Raw genomic sequence first — 17,692 nt, forward strand, 5'->3', positions numbered from 1 at the left:
AAAGTATTTCCACTGTAACATCCTTGGAGTCATTTTTGAAATCATATTATATAAGCCTATATTTAAATATTGGCTCTTCCATTTATTACCTGGACACGTTAGGCAAATCTAACTCTCTCCAGGCCTGTTTCCCAAACTATGTAATGGAGAGAATAGTACTTATCCAAGGCCCTGAAGGTCCCTGTGAGGATTCAGTGAGATACATACAGTGCTTATACTTTTGCTTATTTTCTGATTCCCTTCAAAGAAAACTTTGCCATTCAAGGTGTTGTATGTGGTTTTTTTTTTTCTTTAGGCAGCAGACTGTCCTGGGAAGCTGTTCATCTTCCATTCCTCCCTGCCCACTGCAGAAGCACCAGGGAAACTCAAAAACAGAGATGACAAAAAGCTCATTAATACAGACAAAGAGAAGGTATTGTCCTTGGAAGTGACCATGTGTTGGTTATTAAAGAGGAATTCAGAAGGATTGTCACCTTTGTGCAAGAAAGAGATGGAGAGGCTAAATAGAATGTAAAAGCCCAGGCTGTTACATGGTATAGGGATAATTTGAATTAAAAATGATTTAAGAAATCTTACATGCCTAGAAAAGCTGGTGGCTGAAATATACCTAAATTCCAGTAAAACCTCACGTTTTTTTCATGTGTGATCCGTTTGTGAGTTTGGAGTGAGTATGGAAATGGAGGCTGTAGGGGAAATGCAGAAAAAAGAGAAAGGAGAGCGAGGAGACAGACTACACCACATCTGAGGCATGCAGTGGAGGACCCTGAACCTCACAGTATTCTTCGCTCAAACCCTGTGACGGTGTAGCCGTGGGGACAAGTCGGGAAGGATAAGACCATGATGTCGGCGTCCATCAATGGGACACCAGACAGGCTGCCTCACCAAGGTGTCTGTATGAGGGGGCGGCAGGAACTGCTGGAATTGTTGAAGGGCCAAGGGGAGCCTCTTGCACACAAGTATTTCCCGCGGCCTAAGCCTGGCACAGGCTGGATGCTCTTGATACCATGGTTTATTCAGCCCAGTTTGCGTTACTGGAAAACAGATTCTTTTCATTTAAAAAAAAAATTAGTAAGAATTCAATAGAAATGTCAAATTTAAATCAAAACTATTTTGTGATTTTCCTCTTCCTTTTGTGTATCTTTTTCTTCAGACACTTTTCCAGCCCCAGACTACGGGGTATGACTCACTGGCCAAGGATTGTGTGGCTCACGGCTGCTGTGTGACGCTGTTCCTCTTCCCCAACCAGTACGTGGATGTGGCCTCTCTGGGCCTTGTACCTCAACTCACAGGAGGAACCCTGTACAAATATAATAACTTCCAGGTAAAAGCCAGCAAGTCCTTCACCTGGGTGTTCTGTGGCCCTTTCACTGTGGGTACTTAGATGATGGGCTAAGCAAACTGCCCCCAGATAACAAATGTAATCTAGAGCCGATAAAAAAGTGACACCATCTGATACTTGTCTTTCTCCCTCTGACTCATTTTGCTCAGCATAATCCCCTCCAGTTCCATCCGTGTTATCAAAATAGCAAGTTTGTCTTTTTGATGGTTGAGTAGTATTCCATGGTGTGTATATACTACGTCTTCCCATCTACTCATCTGTCTCTGGGCACTTAGTTTACTGTTTCCTTACCTTGGCTATGTAAATAGCACTGCAGTGAGCATAATATTGCATGTATCTGTATTTTTGCATAAATTGGATTGATACTGAGAAATGCAATTGCTGGATCATATGGCAGATCTATTTTTAATATTTTAAGCAACCCCCATACTGTTTTCCATAGGGGCTGACTGGTATACATTCCCACCTACAGTGTATGAGGGTTCCTTTTTCTCCACATCTTTGCCAGCACTTGTTTCTGGTATTTTTTGATATGAGCTTTTCTTACAGGTGTGAGGTGTGGTATCTCATTGTGGTTTTGATTTGCATTTCCCTTATGTTAGGGTTGATGAGCATTTTTTTTTAATGCATCTATACGTCATATGTACGTATTCTTTCGAGATTTGTCTATGTAGCTCCTCTGCCCATTTTTTGACTGGGTTGTTGTTTTTTTCCTATTGATTTATATGAATTCTTTGTAGATTTTGGATATCAGCCCCTTGTCACAGGTGGAATATAGAAAAAGAAAGGATCGGATAGAGCAAAACCAATAATAAACCCTAGAAATCTGACTGTAGAATTGAGAACATCAGGAGAAGCGAGGAGAACGAAATGGTGCCTGAGGGAGCAAAGGGTCTGTGGTGGAAGACTGTGGGTGACTTGGTGGTGGGTGTGATAACACTGAGAGAAGGGGGAGCGCCTACATCTTTTAAGTTGTCCATCAGTAATACAACATTGTAAAATAATGTTACCACAATTAAAATAGAAAGAAAGAGAACTATAATTGTAGTTCAGCCACTGCCTCCCTAATCCTTGTTTTTGGCATTTTTGGCAACAGATTAACCTCATTCAGCCTCAGAGAATGTCACTAAACCTCTATGATGTGGAAAAATATGGTTTATATATATTTTTTACATTTTATAATAAGTATATTTAAGATATTGTTTTGAAAAGTGGCTCAATATATTTTAAATTGTTGGGACTTGGAGGTCCAGTATTATACCCTTCGCTTCTTTTGAGAGATAGACTTAAGAGAATAAAAATGTCAGTGTTAGAATATATGTAGGTCTGTGGGGAAGTGATTTGCTAATGCTTCACCCTTGACTGTGACAAACTTAAACACTCAGGCATAGGTGGGCACTGTTTCCTGTGACCACCTGCACCTAAAAAAATTAACATATTAAGGGGCAGGCAGCACAGTGGACTATAGTGGAGGATGTAGGTGCCCTAGTGGTGGGTGTGGTGTGGTGACATATCTCTAAAGGGTCAGATCCTGTGCCTCTAAATCATACAGTGTCATAAACCAGTGTTACCTCAATAAAAAAATATACTTAAGAAAATCATTAAGGGACAGGAAAGTGTGTCCCTGCAGTAGAGGCCGCCCCAGAAAGGACACAGAGGAGGTTGGCCTATGCCTACCTGCTTTCTTTTTCTAAATTTACTAATCAGGTAAGTCACACCTGCTCACACCTGAGGGATCGGAGTCAGGGGATGCCTCTCATTTCTGTACCTCCACATGGAAACATGGAGTAGGAAAATTGTTCCCCCAACATAAATGGCAGATGTTACACTATCTATTTTTACTTTTCATCAATAAAGTTGGCTTTTGAGGGTTTTCATAAGACCAAAGATTACAAATGAAATACAATTGAAAAAGATTTAAGAATCCATTCCAAGATTTCTAGATAAAAATAAGTTCTAATCAAGATTTAAAAATAAAATGGTCATTGTAAGTGTTTTACTGCCATCTAGTGGACGCTGATCATACTTTATTTTTTAGATTCACTTGGATAGCCAGCAATTTCTGAATGACCTCAGAAGTGATATAGAAAAGAATATAGGATTTGATGCTATTATGAGAGTTCGTACTAGCACAGGTATGAATTTTCATTTATACTATTTTCCAGGTCTCTACTGTATAATTGTTTCCTCTTCAAATTGATAGCCGAGCATCAAAGGGAATAAGAAACAATACTTCCCTTTTTCCTCATCCTTAGGTTTCAGAGCCACAGACTTCTTTGGGGGAATTTTTATGAACAACACCACCGACGTGGAAATGGCAGCCATAGATTGTGACAAAGCAGTGACTGTGGAATTCAAGCATGACGACAAACTCGGTGAAGACAGCGGAGCCTTAATCCAGGTTATTTAAAACTTACTCCTTTCCATTGTCTACTTCTTGCTTTGTTACTGACAGTGATCAGTGAGGAGAGTAAAATACCATCAACTGTCATTCTCTCTATAAAGAAATTCAACTCCACTCTGTATTCTCTATACTTTGATTCACATGTGCTACTTGATGACGTAACAGTCAAGTGTCATTGCCTAAGAGTCCACTGTGGTGCGTGATTCAGGCATCAGCAAACTGATTGCCAGTGGTGTTCCTTTCTTTCAGGTTTCAGCTCCCATTTACTCATTTGTTCACTTGTAAGCAGAGTTTGGTTTTGACTTAGCCATAAGCTATAGTTTATAGACTTTACCAAAGCTCTAAGCTTTGAATTAACAACAGTTGTGGCCAGTGGCCATATTTTAGCAACAGTTGTGGCCAGTGGCCATATTTTCACATACTTAGTATTACCTTTAAAGATTGGAGTGAGGGGCCTCCCTGGTGTTGTGGAGAGTTGAGCTTAGCACTGTGAAACTATCCACAGCCTCTGCAGCGTGGGTTAGATCCCAGCTGGCTGGGGAGAAACCCACATGGCGTGGCAGACCTCTCATATCTGGCCCACTGCTCTCCTCAGCAGTGTATTTTGTCAGTCTGCCTGTTCTGTTCCCTACTCTGTCTCTGGTGAGTCCGCTCACTCTCCCGTGCATCTGGCCTGTACCCCAGTTCTTATATAAACAAATAAATTAAAAAAAAAAGAATGGAATGAGGTAAGCACTGAGTTGATAAAGTACTCTGATGTTTTTTATTGGAGATATTTGGGGAAGTGACTATTTGTTTGCATTTTTGAAAATTATAGTTCAACAACTTAAAACTTAAATACATTGTCAAAGCTCGTTGTATTTTTTTTTTTAAAGATTTATTTATTTATACATACAAGAACCGTGGTACAGGCCAGATGTGCGGGAGGGTGAGAGGATTCACCAGAGACAGAGTGGGGAACAGAACAGGCAGACGGACTGTAACACACTGCTGAGGGGAGCAGCAGGCAAGACAGGAGAGGTCTGCCGTGCCATGTGGTTATGTCCCTGACTGGCCGGGATCAAACCCACACTGCAGAGGCTGTGGACAGCTTTATAGCACTGCGCTCAACCACTTGTGCCACGAGGGAGGTCCCTCTTGTATGTTTTTAAGGGGAGTGATCCTTGAGTAGGACTATAGGAACATGAGATGTCATTTCTGGACTTGGATCCCTGGTAATAAAATCGAAGATGTGTGAAATGCAGACTAGCCATGGAAATGCTAACAGATAATGACATTTGAGCTAATTGGGAAGAGCCCATTTAAAATTTAAGCTTAAACCAGTGAAATGTTACATGGAAACCCAGTCAGTGTGTGAATTGATTCCTTACTTGTCCTGTTCAAACTTTAGCAATAATAGGAGAGGTTCTGTGAAGCAGTTCAGAGGTCTTTAGCTGTACCCACTGTTCTGTAAATGTAAATAAGATCAAGCTTGCTTGGGTGGTTATGTTAACCAGGAAAATGTGTTCTGGATATTGCCTCTGCAGTGTGCTGTGCTCTACACAACTGTCAGTGGCCAGAGAAGACTTCGAATTCACAACCTAGGCTTGAACTGCAGCTCCCAGTTGGCTGACGTCTACAAGAGCTGTGAGACAGATGCCCTTATCAATTTCTTTGCCAAGTCAGGTAATACTTTGCTAATCCTATGAGCAGCATACCTTGTCTAGCAACTCAGTCAAACTTGTTGGCTGGTTGAGTTAGTAGCTGACAAGCACTGTGTTGGCACAGCCTTTTGGTGGGTGGATTCAGAATTTGTATAAGCAAAGGATGAAGGAGGAGAGTTGGCAACTCTAACGCTAGATTAATAATGAGGACTCACTCAGGCCCATGCTATATGATTTTTTTTTTTTATTTTTTTTTTTTAAGATTTTTATTTATTTATACAAGCACTGGTACAGTCAGAAGCGCGGGAGGGTGAGAGAATTCACCAGAGCCAGAATGGGAACAGAACAGGCAGACTGACAATACACTGCTGAGGGAGCAGCGGGCTACAGGAGAGGTATGTCGTGCCATGTGGGACTCTCGCAGGTGGCCAGGGATCGAACCAGTGCTGCAGAGGCTTCAGGCAGCTTCGCAGCCCAGCGCTCAACCGCTGTGCCACCAGTGGAGGCCCCACGCTATATGATTTTATTTAAAGTTCCCCGAGGGTATTCTGCATTGAAATTTAGGAAGGGGATACTTAGACTCTGTTGGAAGGGATTGGGTGAGCTCTAATGCAACTCACTCGTGAGTTATGAAACTTATGATACTTATGAAATGGTAGGGGCCCAAAGTGGAATTTTCTTTAACTCCTCTCTCCCTCCTCATTCCCATATCAAGATTCCATACTCAGATTTAGAAGAAGCACCAGTCTAGTTCATAGGAATTCAGGACTTTAGAAGAAGGAAAACTGGTCTTTCTTTTTCTCTGTGTGTCGAATTCCGTTTCTCATATTTTGAGGGAAAATCTGGACCAGTTACCTACATTTCATTAGAGGTAGGCCCATTGTTCTTCACCGACTAACTCATACTAAGTCATCACACTCAGGAGAGCATTAGCAAGTGACCTTCACATTTTTTGAAAGACTTGGTCCTTGGTGGGTCGTCTGAAGATGATTTGTTTATTATTATTATCATCGCTATTAGTATCATTTGAAGGGATCCATATCTGAACTACAACTTTGATGCTGTTTTCATTGTTTTGTGCAAATAGCTTTTAAAGCCGTTCTACACCAGCCCTTGAAAGTCATCCGAGAAATTCTCGTTCATCAAACTGCCCATATGCTGGCCTGTTACCGGAAAAACTGTGCGAGCCCATCTGCAACTTCCCAGGTAAGCTGATGTGCTGGGATGCAAAGGTGTCACGGGCCACTCTGCCCCTAAGCATTAGCTACTGAAGCTTCATGATGCCCCACCCGCTAGATCCCACCTAGTAAACAATACAACCAAGAAGACTGATAAAGGGACTGTAGTATTTTTTTACCCAATATTAAAAAACATACTGAGTTTACAAGATGCATGAATGAAAACGTATACATAATGGGTTGACAGTTACTCCATTATGTATAAATAATAGAATAGAACTAAGAAATGTCCTAATATAAGTGGCATTGTCTCTTGCATATGAATATGGATCTTTAGTTGTGAAATATGCATGCTTAAATACACTTTATACATTACCCATCAAAGTGGACTTGAGCTAATGGCAGTCACGACTTCTTTTTATTTATTTATTTTTCTTTTCATTTTCATTTATTTATTTATTTTATTTATTTATACAAGCACTGGGTACAGTCAGAAGCGAGGGAGGATGAGAGAATTCACCAGAGCCAGAGCGGGGAACAGAATAGGCAGAAGGACCGAAGTACACTGCTCAGGGGAGCAGCGGGCGGCAGGAGAGATCTGTCGTGCGATGTGGGACCCTCCTCCAGTGGCCGGGGAGCAGCCAGAGATTGAACCTGCGCTGCATAGGCTGCGGGCAGCTTCGCAACCCAGTGCTCAACATATGCGCCACTGGGGAGACCCACGACTTCTTTTTAGATGCAAAAGTATCTGAAGGTTAATAAGAGGTATAAAGAGTTTTGAAGGAATTGCCTCTGGCTATCATCTAGTGATTTGAAATTTCAGAAGAGCCTTTAGATAAACATCATTTAGATGCTCCTGTAGAAGAAAGAGTAGAATCTCATATCCAAATTTATTTTGGCATCTGTTCTCTTATCCACATCCTTCCCTATGTCAATCAAAGGTGCCATTTTCATAGTGTTGTATTAAACATTTCAGCATAGAATTTGGATTAAAAGAGAAGCTGGGGAGCAACAGATAGGAGAGCTTTCTGCTTCATTCATTGTCAGAAATGTGTGCTGAGAGGACATCTGAGCCCTCCCCCCCGCCCCCCAAAAATATTAAACCTATAGCAACAGAGATAATACAGATAAGTTTTGGGGTTTAATTCATAATATGGGTAAAGTAGGAAAACAAAGCTATTTGCTTGGATTTTTCACCAAAGTTCCTTTCTGAGCTATCCAAAATGATTAAATTAACTGTCCATTCATTCTTCTCCTGTGTTGATAATCACAGAAGCATCTCTTTAATTTATACATCACTGTTTGGAAGACTTACTGCTTGAGTAGGCTCCAGTATCTGTGCCTTCCACAGAGCATCAGTTTAATTCACACAAGCCCACCAGCTGCCTGGATGGAGTCCAGCTGTGAGCTTCTGGCCATCCCAGTTTTACTATTTGTCTCAGAGCTGTGGGAATGTTACTCTGTCTCTGCAGTGTTTCACTCTCTGCAGGATTAGTTGAGGAAGAACAGGTACAGTCAGCATCCTCTCGGGAAGTTTATTTGCTAATGTTAAGGTGAATGGATCCTCAAACCTTAAGTTTGAAACAAATCTGTTGCCTGTTTGAGGAAAGAAGAAATAGCTGTCAGTTTCTTCTGATTTAAAAGTTAAAAGCTTTGTCTCTACACTTAGATCGTCTATATGTGTGGTTTATTTCTGGAATAAAATTGGGTCAATGCCAAATTTCCTCTGAAAAAGTTGAAAGAGATAATTCCTGTTCTTAGGATGACATATTTATTTCTCCATAAAAGCATATGTCAGGTGTACTTTTCAGCTAATGCTGTGCTTTGAAACATGTAACTTAGATATCTTAGGATTATCTATCAGAGTCTGGGAAGCATAGCGATTATAAAACTGTTAGTAACCATAAAATATTAAAATAGACCATAAAATAAAAAAACCAGAATTGTTGGATTTGAGGTTTACTTCAAATAATGTGGCTTCAGATTTGGTGCCCTTCCACAGTTTACTTGGGAGAAACAGTTATCTGTGGAGGAATTCCTGATGGAATTCTATTTTATCCTTTGCATAGAACCTGTAACAGTGGCATTCAGTAAGTGTTTGATGAGGTTAGGACTGAATTTCATGTGCATGAAAAGCAGAAAGGGAAATAAATATACTTCACAGGCAGTTGGAAATGCCATTCTGGAACTCAAGAGGTAGACAGATGGTCTTGGTAACACAGATTAGGAAATCATTTATTTCATTTTATTTAATAACACGTACATGATAGTGAGTGTTTGATACAACTGGTGGTGCTTCACAAGCTAGTCATTTAATCCTCCTCTCCCCACATTATGAAGTAGATGAGCTATTATTCCACTTTAGGTTTGAAAACCAAAGAAAAGAGAAAGTATTTTGCTGGGGGCACACACCAGCAAAGAGGCTGAGCTGGGATGGTATCCTGGGACTGTGATCAGGTTGCCCTCATCGCCGAGACCCCAGACTCTGTAGCTCTAGATTGAACGGAACTAATTGCTGTTCTGTGAATTCCCACTCTGTTCCGTTTCTGTGCTCCAGGGTCTTTAAATCTTGGGCTCCCTTTTAATCCTCACCATAGCCTCCAAAGCAGATGATATTGCACATTACACATGCATCTCTGGGGGCTTTCTCAGTAAATGGCCAGGCATATAAAACAAATGTCTTTCTTTTTCAGCTTATTTTACCGGATTCCATGAAAGTATTGCCAGTGTACATGAATAGTTTATTAAAAAACTGTGTGCTGCTTGGCAGACCAGAGATCTCAACAGATGAGCGGGCATACCAGAGGCAGCTGGTCATGACCATGGGTGTGGCCGACTCCCAGCTCTTCTTCTACCCACAGTTTCTGCCCATAGTAAGTCCTGGGGTGGCACAGGTACCAGCGGGGTCTGCAAGGGAGGCACATTTTTGTCCTCTTCCAGATCTTACGTGTCGAGCATTTTGAAGGCCTCTGTCTCTGTGTTGAGGCTCTTTCCCTGATACCTAACCAAATATAATTGAGGTATTAGAGACGGGGAGAGTGATGGCTTATTTCTAACCCCTATATCCAAACTCATACTCAGGTGCCAGTCACAGAGCAATTGGAAAGTGTTAAATTGGGTCAGAAATAAAACATTACTATTTCTATCGAGAATATTAGATGCAAATGATTACAAGTGATTGACTTTCAGATACGATTGGGTTGTTAACAGTCTACATACCTGAGAAACCAGAGCTGAAAGGGATGAGAAGGTCACCATCCCACTTAATTCCCCTTGTCAAGGTCACTGGACCCGCAAGTTGCTAAAGCCAATGGGCCGTTCACGGTCCTCTCTTTGACCCGTTGAGAACATCTGCTCACTTCCTCTGGAAACACCTCTTCACGTGTCTTCTTCTGCCTTCTCTGCTGCTTCCTTGGCCTTTCCTGCAGCTGCTTTTTATCCTGCTAGTTTATTCTGTTCCCGGGGGGGGGTATCCCAGGTAGTTCTGTGAAGCATCTTTTGTCTGTCTACACAACCCCCCTCAGGGGTCTTATCCATCCTAATGGCTTTTATATACTGATGATACCACTTCCCGAGCGCCAGCCCTTCCTCTTCCCTGAACTCCAGATGTGGCTGTCCAGTCACCTACTGAGCATCTCTGTGGGCATGTAATGCACATCTTAAAACAGGTCTGGAGAGCACCTCCCAGGCTGGCTTCTCCGGTTCTCACTGCTACTTCCAATTCTTTGGGTCAGAAGTCTTGCATTCATTCTTAACTCCTTACTTCTCCCATCCACCACACATCAGCTCTCCTCTCCAAGCATGGCCAGAGTGTAACCACTTCTCACCTCTGTGATCACCCAGATGCAAGCATGATTATCTCTTTTGAGATGAGGCAGTAGCTTCCCAAAGGTCTCCTTTGGTTCACATTCTTGCCTCTTCAGTCTGTTTTCAGTTAGATTAATCCTGAGAAAGTGCTTGTCAACTGTAGTGCCCTCTACTCAGAACACTCTGGGATTTCCATTTTAGTAGAGGAGTTTCTATCACCCTTGATCCAACCACCCTCACCCACTGTTACCTGCTCTGCCCTTCTCCTTTCTGCCTGGCACAGAGTCGGCACTCGTTAAATATGCCCTGGACAGGAGGGAGAGGCAGGGAAGGGGAAAAGGGAGAAGGAAGAGAAGCGTAGAGTTCCTGACTCTCTTGCCTTTGCCTGCACAGCACACGTTAGATGTCAAGAGCACAGCATTACCTGCTGCTATTCGTTGCTCTGAGTCCCGTCTTTCAGAAGAAGGAATATTCCTGTTGGCAAATGGTCTAAACATGTTTTTGTGGTTGGGAGTAAGCTGTCCGCCAGAACTAATCCAAGGAATATTTAATGTGCCATCTTTTGCACATGTTAACACACATATGGTAAGTATTTTTCCTCTTTTTTTTTTTTTTGTGGTACAGTGCAGATATAAATCCTTAGATGTTTTCTATTCATGTGTAACTTGTATTTTTAAAGAAGGACAAACCATAAGGTAATTAGTTCTGTTTAAGAAAAAGAAAGTCTCATGTTTTTTGTTTTTTTTTAAAGATTTATTTATTTATTTATACATACAAGCACTAGGTACAGTCAGAAGCGCAGGAGGGTGAGAGAATTAACCAGAGCCAGAGCGGACAGCAGAACAGGCAGACTGACGAAGTACACTGCTGAGGGGAGCAGCGGGCGGCAGGAGAGGTCTGCGCGCCATGCGGGACCCTCCTCCGGTGGCCGGGGAGCAGCCGGGGATCGAACCGGCACTGCAGAGGCTGTGGGCATCTTCACAACCCAGTGCTCAACCGCTGCACCACCGGGGAGGCCCAAAAGTCTCATGTTTTGATAAAAAATAATTAGTTGGTATAAAGCTGTTTGTATGAAGTATTATAAAACAACCAAATCATAGGTCTTTAATAGAGGTTGCCAATGCTTCCAGATCATTCACTAGGTTATTGTGCTCTGAGTACTTTCAAGACACATTTCATTGAACTCCCACAAATCAGTGGGATGAATTTTGTTACCGACAATTTAAAGATGAACTGATTGAGGCGCAGAGATGAATTCTCCCAGGTAGTAAGTGGCAGAGGTGGGAAGTGAATTTAGGTCTTATGCTCTGGGCTCAGCCCCAGTGCTGAACTCTGAACTTCAGACGATCCAGAAATCCTTCCTGTATGTTCAGCTACAGACTAGTCAGATGAATGAGTTACAAAATGATAATCCCACAGAATATACTTCTCTCTGTGGCAGTCATCACAGAGATATGGGCTAGATGTGGGATGAAATGACTATTTTTAGATTGCCATGGGAAAAATCAGTTATACTTTGAGAGTCAGCATTGCTTACAAATGTTATTTGTAAACCATGTTGCTTGTGCCGGCTGCTATGCTGGTCATCCTACCTTACTTGTGAATTCACTTCTAGGGCTCAGTGCTGAGCTTGTTCCCCAGGACCTCACTTTATGTTGCAGCAGGATGACTTAAGGCTCACGGGTTCCTCCATTTCTGGGGTGGAGATACAATTTAGAGACACATAGTATCTCAGAGGAAGGGACAGGATTAAAATTACAGACCACATAGATAGGGCGTCAGTTAGAGAGCTGCATATTTATTATGACTATCTAAAGTATATTTTCAAGGAACCAAAAGGTGTACTTATTAAGGGACTAGCTTCTTAAGATTAAGATGTAGAAATAGTAAAATATCTACATGTGGTTGAAATCAAGGAACTATTTGAAGTGCAGTGGTGTGGAGGGGCACAGTGGGCTGTGGTGGAGGATGCAGGTGCCCTGGTGGTGGGTGCAGTGTGGTGACAGACATCTAAAGAGGTGGGATCCTATGCTTTTGAATCAGGTACAGTGTGGAACACCAATATTACCTTAATGAAAAATAAATAAAAATCACATTGAAGTGCAAAAACATAAAATTAAAAATAAAAAGCAAAATGAAGATTCTGTAGTCTAAGAACTGTAAGTCTGAAGAATATACAGAATTTAAGGAAGTCTTCTTTTCTATCACTGTGTATTAATGAAGTAAATTTTGAACGTGTATTTGCTGAGTGGATACAAGTATGAAATAGCCAAAGTGTCTCTATCACAAACCAGCAGATTGGTAGGTCTGTGCTTTTATCTCCATGTCTTCTCAACCTTCTCAAAAATTAAAACAAACCACATGTAATCTTTTAGAGACAGCTGGCATGTTGACATATTCACATGAAGGATATTTACTTTCTGTTATTATTAAATAAAAAGTTCTACCATGTTAAAGAACACACATGGGGGATGGACTGTGAATATAAATGAAGAATTTCCTGTTTTAACAACTTCTGTGGGAAATATTGGCCATGCACCCTTCATGACACTTAATTACTTTGTGGTCAAACTTTCTTTCTTTCTTAGTGACAAACTCACAGATGATGTGTGGCTCTTGGTGTCTTCTTGCTGAGAAGCATTAGCATTTTACTCTGTCTTTATGGAAGAAAGCTGAGTCTCCACCCTTCACATGCCCCAGAGGCCACAGGCAGCTGGAAAGTCATGTTTTAAAGTCCATTAACCAGATGCCAGGGAAATCTAAGAAGCCCCATTTGAGATATCAGGAATTGGTGGTCGGTTTTAATGTTGGAACAGTGGAGTTCAAATGGCAATTTTCCAAACATGCTTATGCCTCGGAGTCCTGTACTCAGTCCTTTGAAAGAAGGGATAAAATAATTCCTTTCCTCTCACAAGTTGTCCTAGAAATACCCATCATGCCAAGGGATGCAGTTTCCTGATACATCCTTTGCATAAAACATACATCCATTGTGTCATTTTAGATGCACATAGGTTTCAGAGTCATGTGAAGGATTTTTATTTTCAAAGGGCAGTTCATTTGTGGAAATGTATGTTAATAAAATCAATACATTTTCTCATAGTTTGGTTTTTAGGTAAGCCAGTAGTCAAGTTTCTGGTTTAGAAGGATGTTTTTCAATGATAACATTATCATCTCATTGCTGCTTCTGTTTACATGTTGTAAGTAGAACTGAAACTTAAGCCTTGATTTTCTTAAATCTTAGACATTACTGCCTGAGGTGGGAAACCCACATTCTCAAACACTCAGAATTATAATGAGCATTATCCAACAAAAGAGGCCATATTCAATGAAGGTAAGAATGAGATTTTATTTTTCACTTTTTTCAAGTGATTTTAAAAATTTCATTAAAGACTTTTTAAATGCATGCCCTATACTTTCATAATGTGATTTTTTTAAATAGAAAACTCAAACCTCAAATAAGTGTCTACTACTTATTAAGTGTATCTACAGGCACAAACATACACATATAATTCTCTTAGTATAACTTAGATTTCATGAAGATCCTCTTCATGGCTTAGGACAAATTGGTATCATCAGCAGACTTTGGAATGACTTTTCTCTCAGTATTTCAATTAATTATAGAATTATTCAGAACATTTGTAAATTTAATTCTTTTTTTTTTAAGATTTATTTATTTATACAAGCACTGGGTGCAATCAGAAGCGCGGGTGAGAGAATTCACCAGAGACAGAGCGGGGAACAGAACAGGCAGACTGACAAAATACACTGCTGAGGGGACCAGAGGGCACCGCAGAAGAGATCTGCGTGCCATGTGGGACCCTCACCCGGTGGCCGGGGATCGAACCAGCGCTGCAGAGGCTGCAGGCAGCTTTGCAACCCAGCGCTCAACCGCTGCGCCACCGGGGAGGCCCCTGTAAATTTAATTCTTACAGGATTTATTATCACTGAAAAGTTTTGTTATCCAGTCTTTCTAAGCTCTTCTAGCCTTTTCTGAGTTTGAGTAAAAGAATTTAAAATGTCCCATTTCCTGGGACCTCCCCCCTGCCCCATACTTTTTATGTCAACCTGGAACAAATGATGGGCGGTTCAACTTAGTCTGAGACTCAAATCACAGAGGAGAATAGTCATACTTTACCTTTACTGAAGTTTCTCCCTGCTCTATTCCCTTCCTCACACTGTGGCCAGACACATCTCATCGCAGGCGGCTTTACAGTGAGCACCACACAAAAACAAAACAAAAAAATAGTGCACCTGAAGGGCAGCAAGAGAAAACAACCCCACAGATGAGCAGCCTGAATGCTCCCTCTTCAATTTCCATAGAGAAATCAAATCCTAAAGAAACCTGACCCTCGAGTCCTTCCCTCCACAATGTCTTTTCCTGCCCAGTCTCAGCCTGAGTCGTGTCATCGAGGCCAGACGCAGGTTGCTGTTGCCCATCACAGGCTAAGCAGGGTCCTGGTGGCTCAGAAGATGCTGCAATACAAGTAGAAAGAAAACAGCCTTGGCTTCAGGCCTTCCAGGTGCAAGTCTTAACCTCGTGTGGATTTTTCATGAAGGAGTTGATTTTGCTTCCCAATATCGGGGCACAGGCTATGCTTCTCCACAGAGCTCTTCCTCTGCCGCCCCCCAACGCCAGTGGTGACATCCGGGAGCCCAGACATCACACGTCTGTGTCCACCTGCAGTCAGTCAACTGAGGTGTGGTGCAGCGCCGTCAGCAGTTGTTATATACTTTTATGAGGTCAGAGGTGGCTTGAAGGTTATCGGCGTCGGGCTCCCGCGAAAAGAACATAAAGGAAAACTGTAGGGGGTTGGGGGTTTTCCTCTAGTGGATGTCCTGGACTCTCCTGGGGGTAGGTGGATGTTGTTTTATAGGTGCAGCCCCATCCACCCCAGTCAGACTCAGTAAATAGCAAGTTCTGGCCAATCAGATCATTTCTTCTGCCTCCCTCTCGCAGCGGTGAGTCCGCGGGTACACAGGAGGGCACAAGCTGTGGCTGACAGACCTGCCCGCTTCCCGCCCTCTTTCCCAGAGCAGCTCCGTCCACTAATGCAGCCGCGTGAATTCTGTTTCCACATAGTCATGTTTTCAATTTTTTACTATGTACTTAATAATATGTATTAATTTGATATGTATTAACTCAATATACCTCAAACATCGTTTCGGTGTAAACAGTGCTTGGATTTTGCATCTTCTTTTACATGCTATGTTGAGAAATCCATTGTTGTGTTTTCCACTTTCAGTACATTTCGGACAAGCCAGGTTTCAGGTGTTCAATGGCTACACACAGCTCGTGGCTGCAGCGCAGCTGGCCCCCAAATAACCTTATTTTATTATGTTAAGAAAAACAAATTCAGGCCAGCTTGAGTGTAACGATGTCATCCAATGACCTGCTTTCATTATAAGTCATTTTGCTTAAAGTTACAATTTCCAAGAATGTGTAGACATTGAGTGAGGGCTCACTGGACAGCAAGACCCTAGAGAACTGTAATGAGCAGGAACAAGGGTTCTCCCAGGGGGTCCCACCTCTGCAGCGCCCCTCAAATTTCCTCCCTTTCTGCCTGCCCACCTCCAACTGCTCCATGGCCAACTTCCCTCACCTCCCTCGGATGTGCTGCAGCCTGCTGCCAGCTGGCTCACCTTCTCACTTCCTTTTTCAGCACCTTCCCTGGATCACATTTCCTACCAAAGCCCAAATTTCTTAACTGTGGTTCTGTTTCTCTCACCTCCCAGACTTTAGAAGACTGTGTTCATTTACATGCCAGTCATGTCTGTGTCTTTGGCACCTGGTATATGGTACAGGGTACCCCACTATGGAATGCTGGCCCACCCCCATCCTTAAGGAAATTCTATTCTGTCCTTTAAGGCTTAAGTGGTAGTCACTGCTATTGTAATGCCTCCGTTGTGGTGCTTTGCTTACATTTCATTGTTGCCATTTTTAATTGTATGCCTTAGTTTTTGTTATTTGGAGGTCAGTGCCTCCCTCTACTCTAAGCACTTTCGCATCATCCTCCAAGGCTTCACGCACAGTGGACATCCTATAATTTTGGTGACTCTGAAGCTCAAGACAAAACTGAGCCACATTCAGAAAATGTTTAATATAATTTCCCTTTCTTTGTTTTCCCCCCAGCTCACGATAGTGAAGCAGCGAGAACAGCCAGAAATGGTTTTCCGACAGTTCCTGGTAGAAGACAAAGGACTTTATGGCGGATCCTCTTATGTAGATTTCCTCTGTTGTGTCCACAAGGAGATCTGTCAGCTGCTGAATTAATTGAACCTTCTTTGTTGTCGATGTTGCATTTCTGAGGAGATCATCTCCTTCTTGGTGCCTAATTCTCTAGATGCTAACAGGCTAGTTTTGATTTCTTGCTCATTTTCAGAATAGCTTTCCAATATGGCATTCAGCACTTCAGCTGTGGTGCTCAGGTATAAAGCCAGTGAAGGCACAGTTGTACCTTAAAGGGAACAGTCTTATTTCTGATCGCACAATTTTTAACTGTTGAACAGATGCAGTTTGCAGTTCATGAAAGGCATAGTTTACAGAACTGTAAACATTCTCAATTTTCTTTATTTGTGCTAAACATATAAATTATTTTTCCAAATGTATAGATTTGGGGTAAAAAGTTGTCTTGCAGTGAGGGGAAAAATTAATTTTTACATTATACCTAATTTTTTTAAACCATGTGACCCCATTAAACACATTTTGCAACTGAAGGTTTGCATAGCAGACTTTTAATAACCTTGGAATCTATTTGGTAGGACAATTTCTGTTCTACTCGTTTTTTTCATAATTATATGTTGTGTATGTTAAAACTATTTTCCATTTGTTTTGTCTATAAAACTGTCTTTATCAATATTCTTAATGGTTCTCTGTACAATTTTGAAGGTTTCTACCTGTATATAATGGATCTTAACCAGTATCAATAAATCACTTCATATGCTCTTACTCAGTAGGTAGAATTCATTTTTTAGTTATTTTGAGATTTTAAAAAGCAATAAGGGTAGTTCTTAGTGTCCTGGGGAAAAGCTGTTCAGATGAATCATTAAGAACAAATTGGGAAAACTAAATTGTTTTTTGAGGATTGGAAAGTGATAGGTAAATGAATAAATCTAGGATATATCAGACGCACCTTGAGAGAGGTATTTAAAAAATGTTCTAACGTGTCCTTGTGGGCAAAATAAATTGCTAACTGACGACATGAGACCATTACTAATGAATATGTCTAAACCTAGGAGAGCAGTTTTGAGTAGTATGACATGGACCATCTGTCCTGTATCTTGCCTGTTCAACTTCTTTATCATTGATATGAATAAATACTGA

The 17,692-nt window shown here is 41.6% G+C and overlaps 1 protein-coding gene across 2 annotated transcripts in view; it reads left to right on the forward strand.

Annotated features, from left to right (window-relative positions):
- Positions 1–17,317, forward strand: part of SEC24D (SEC24 homolog D, COPII coat complex component) — an 87,826-nt gene extending 70,509 nt beyond the window's left edge. For both annotated transcript variants that reach the window (XM_037509527.1, XM_037509529.2), the window contains exons 14-23: positions 296–412; positions 1,151–1,321; positions 3,378–3,474; positions 3,595–3,740; positions 5,270–5,408; positions 6,474–6,592; positions 9,258–9,437; positions 10,765–10,956; positions 13,613–13,702; positions 16,502–17,317. In XM_037509527.1, the coding sequence (XP_037365424.1) occupies positions 296–412; positions 1,151–1,321; positions 3,378–3,474; positions 3,595–3,740; positions 5,270–5,408; positions 6,474–6,592; positions 9,258–9,437; positions 10,765–10,956; positions 13,613–13,702; positions 16,502–16,642 (1,392 nt within the window). In that variant the 3' untranslated portion in view covers positions 16,643–17,317. The remainder of the gene's footprint in view (positions 1–295; positions 413–1,150; positions 1,322–3,377; positions 3,475–3,594; positions 3,741–5,269; positions 5,409–6,473; positions 6,593–9,257; positions 9,438–10,764; positions 10,957–13,612; positions 13,703–16,501) is intronic.
- The last annotated feature ends 375 nt before the right edge of the window (positions 17,318–17,692 follow it).

The sequence above is a fragment of the Talpa occidentalis genome, unplaced genomic scaffold (genome assembly GCF_014898055.3).
Source record: "Talpa occidentalis isolate TD23 unplaced genomic scaffold, MPIMG_talOcc4v2.1 talOcc4.13, whole genome shotgun sequence".
NCBI lineage: Eukaryota > Metazoa > Chordata > Mammalia > Eulipotyphla > Talpidae > Talpa > Talpa occidentalis.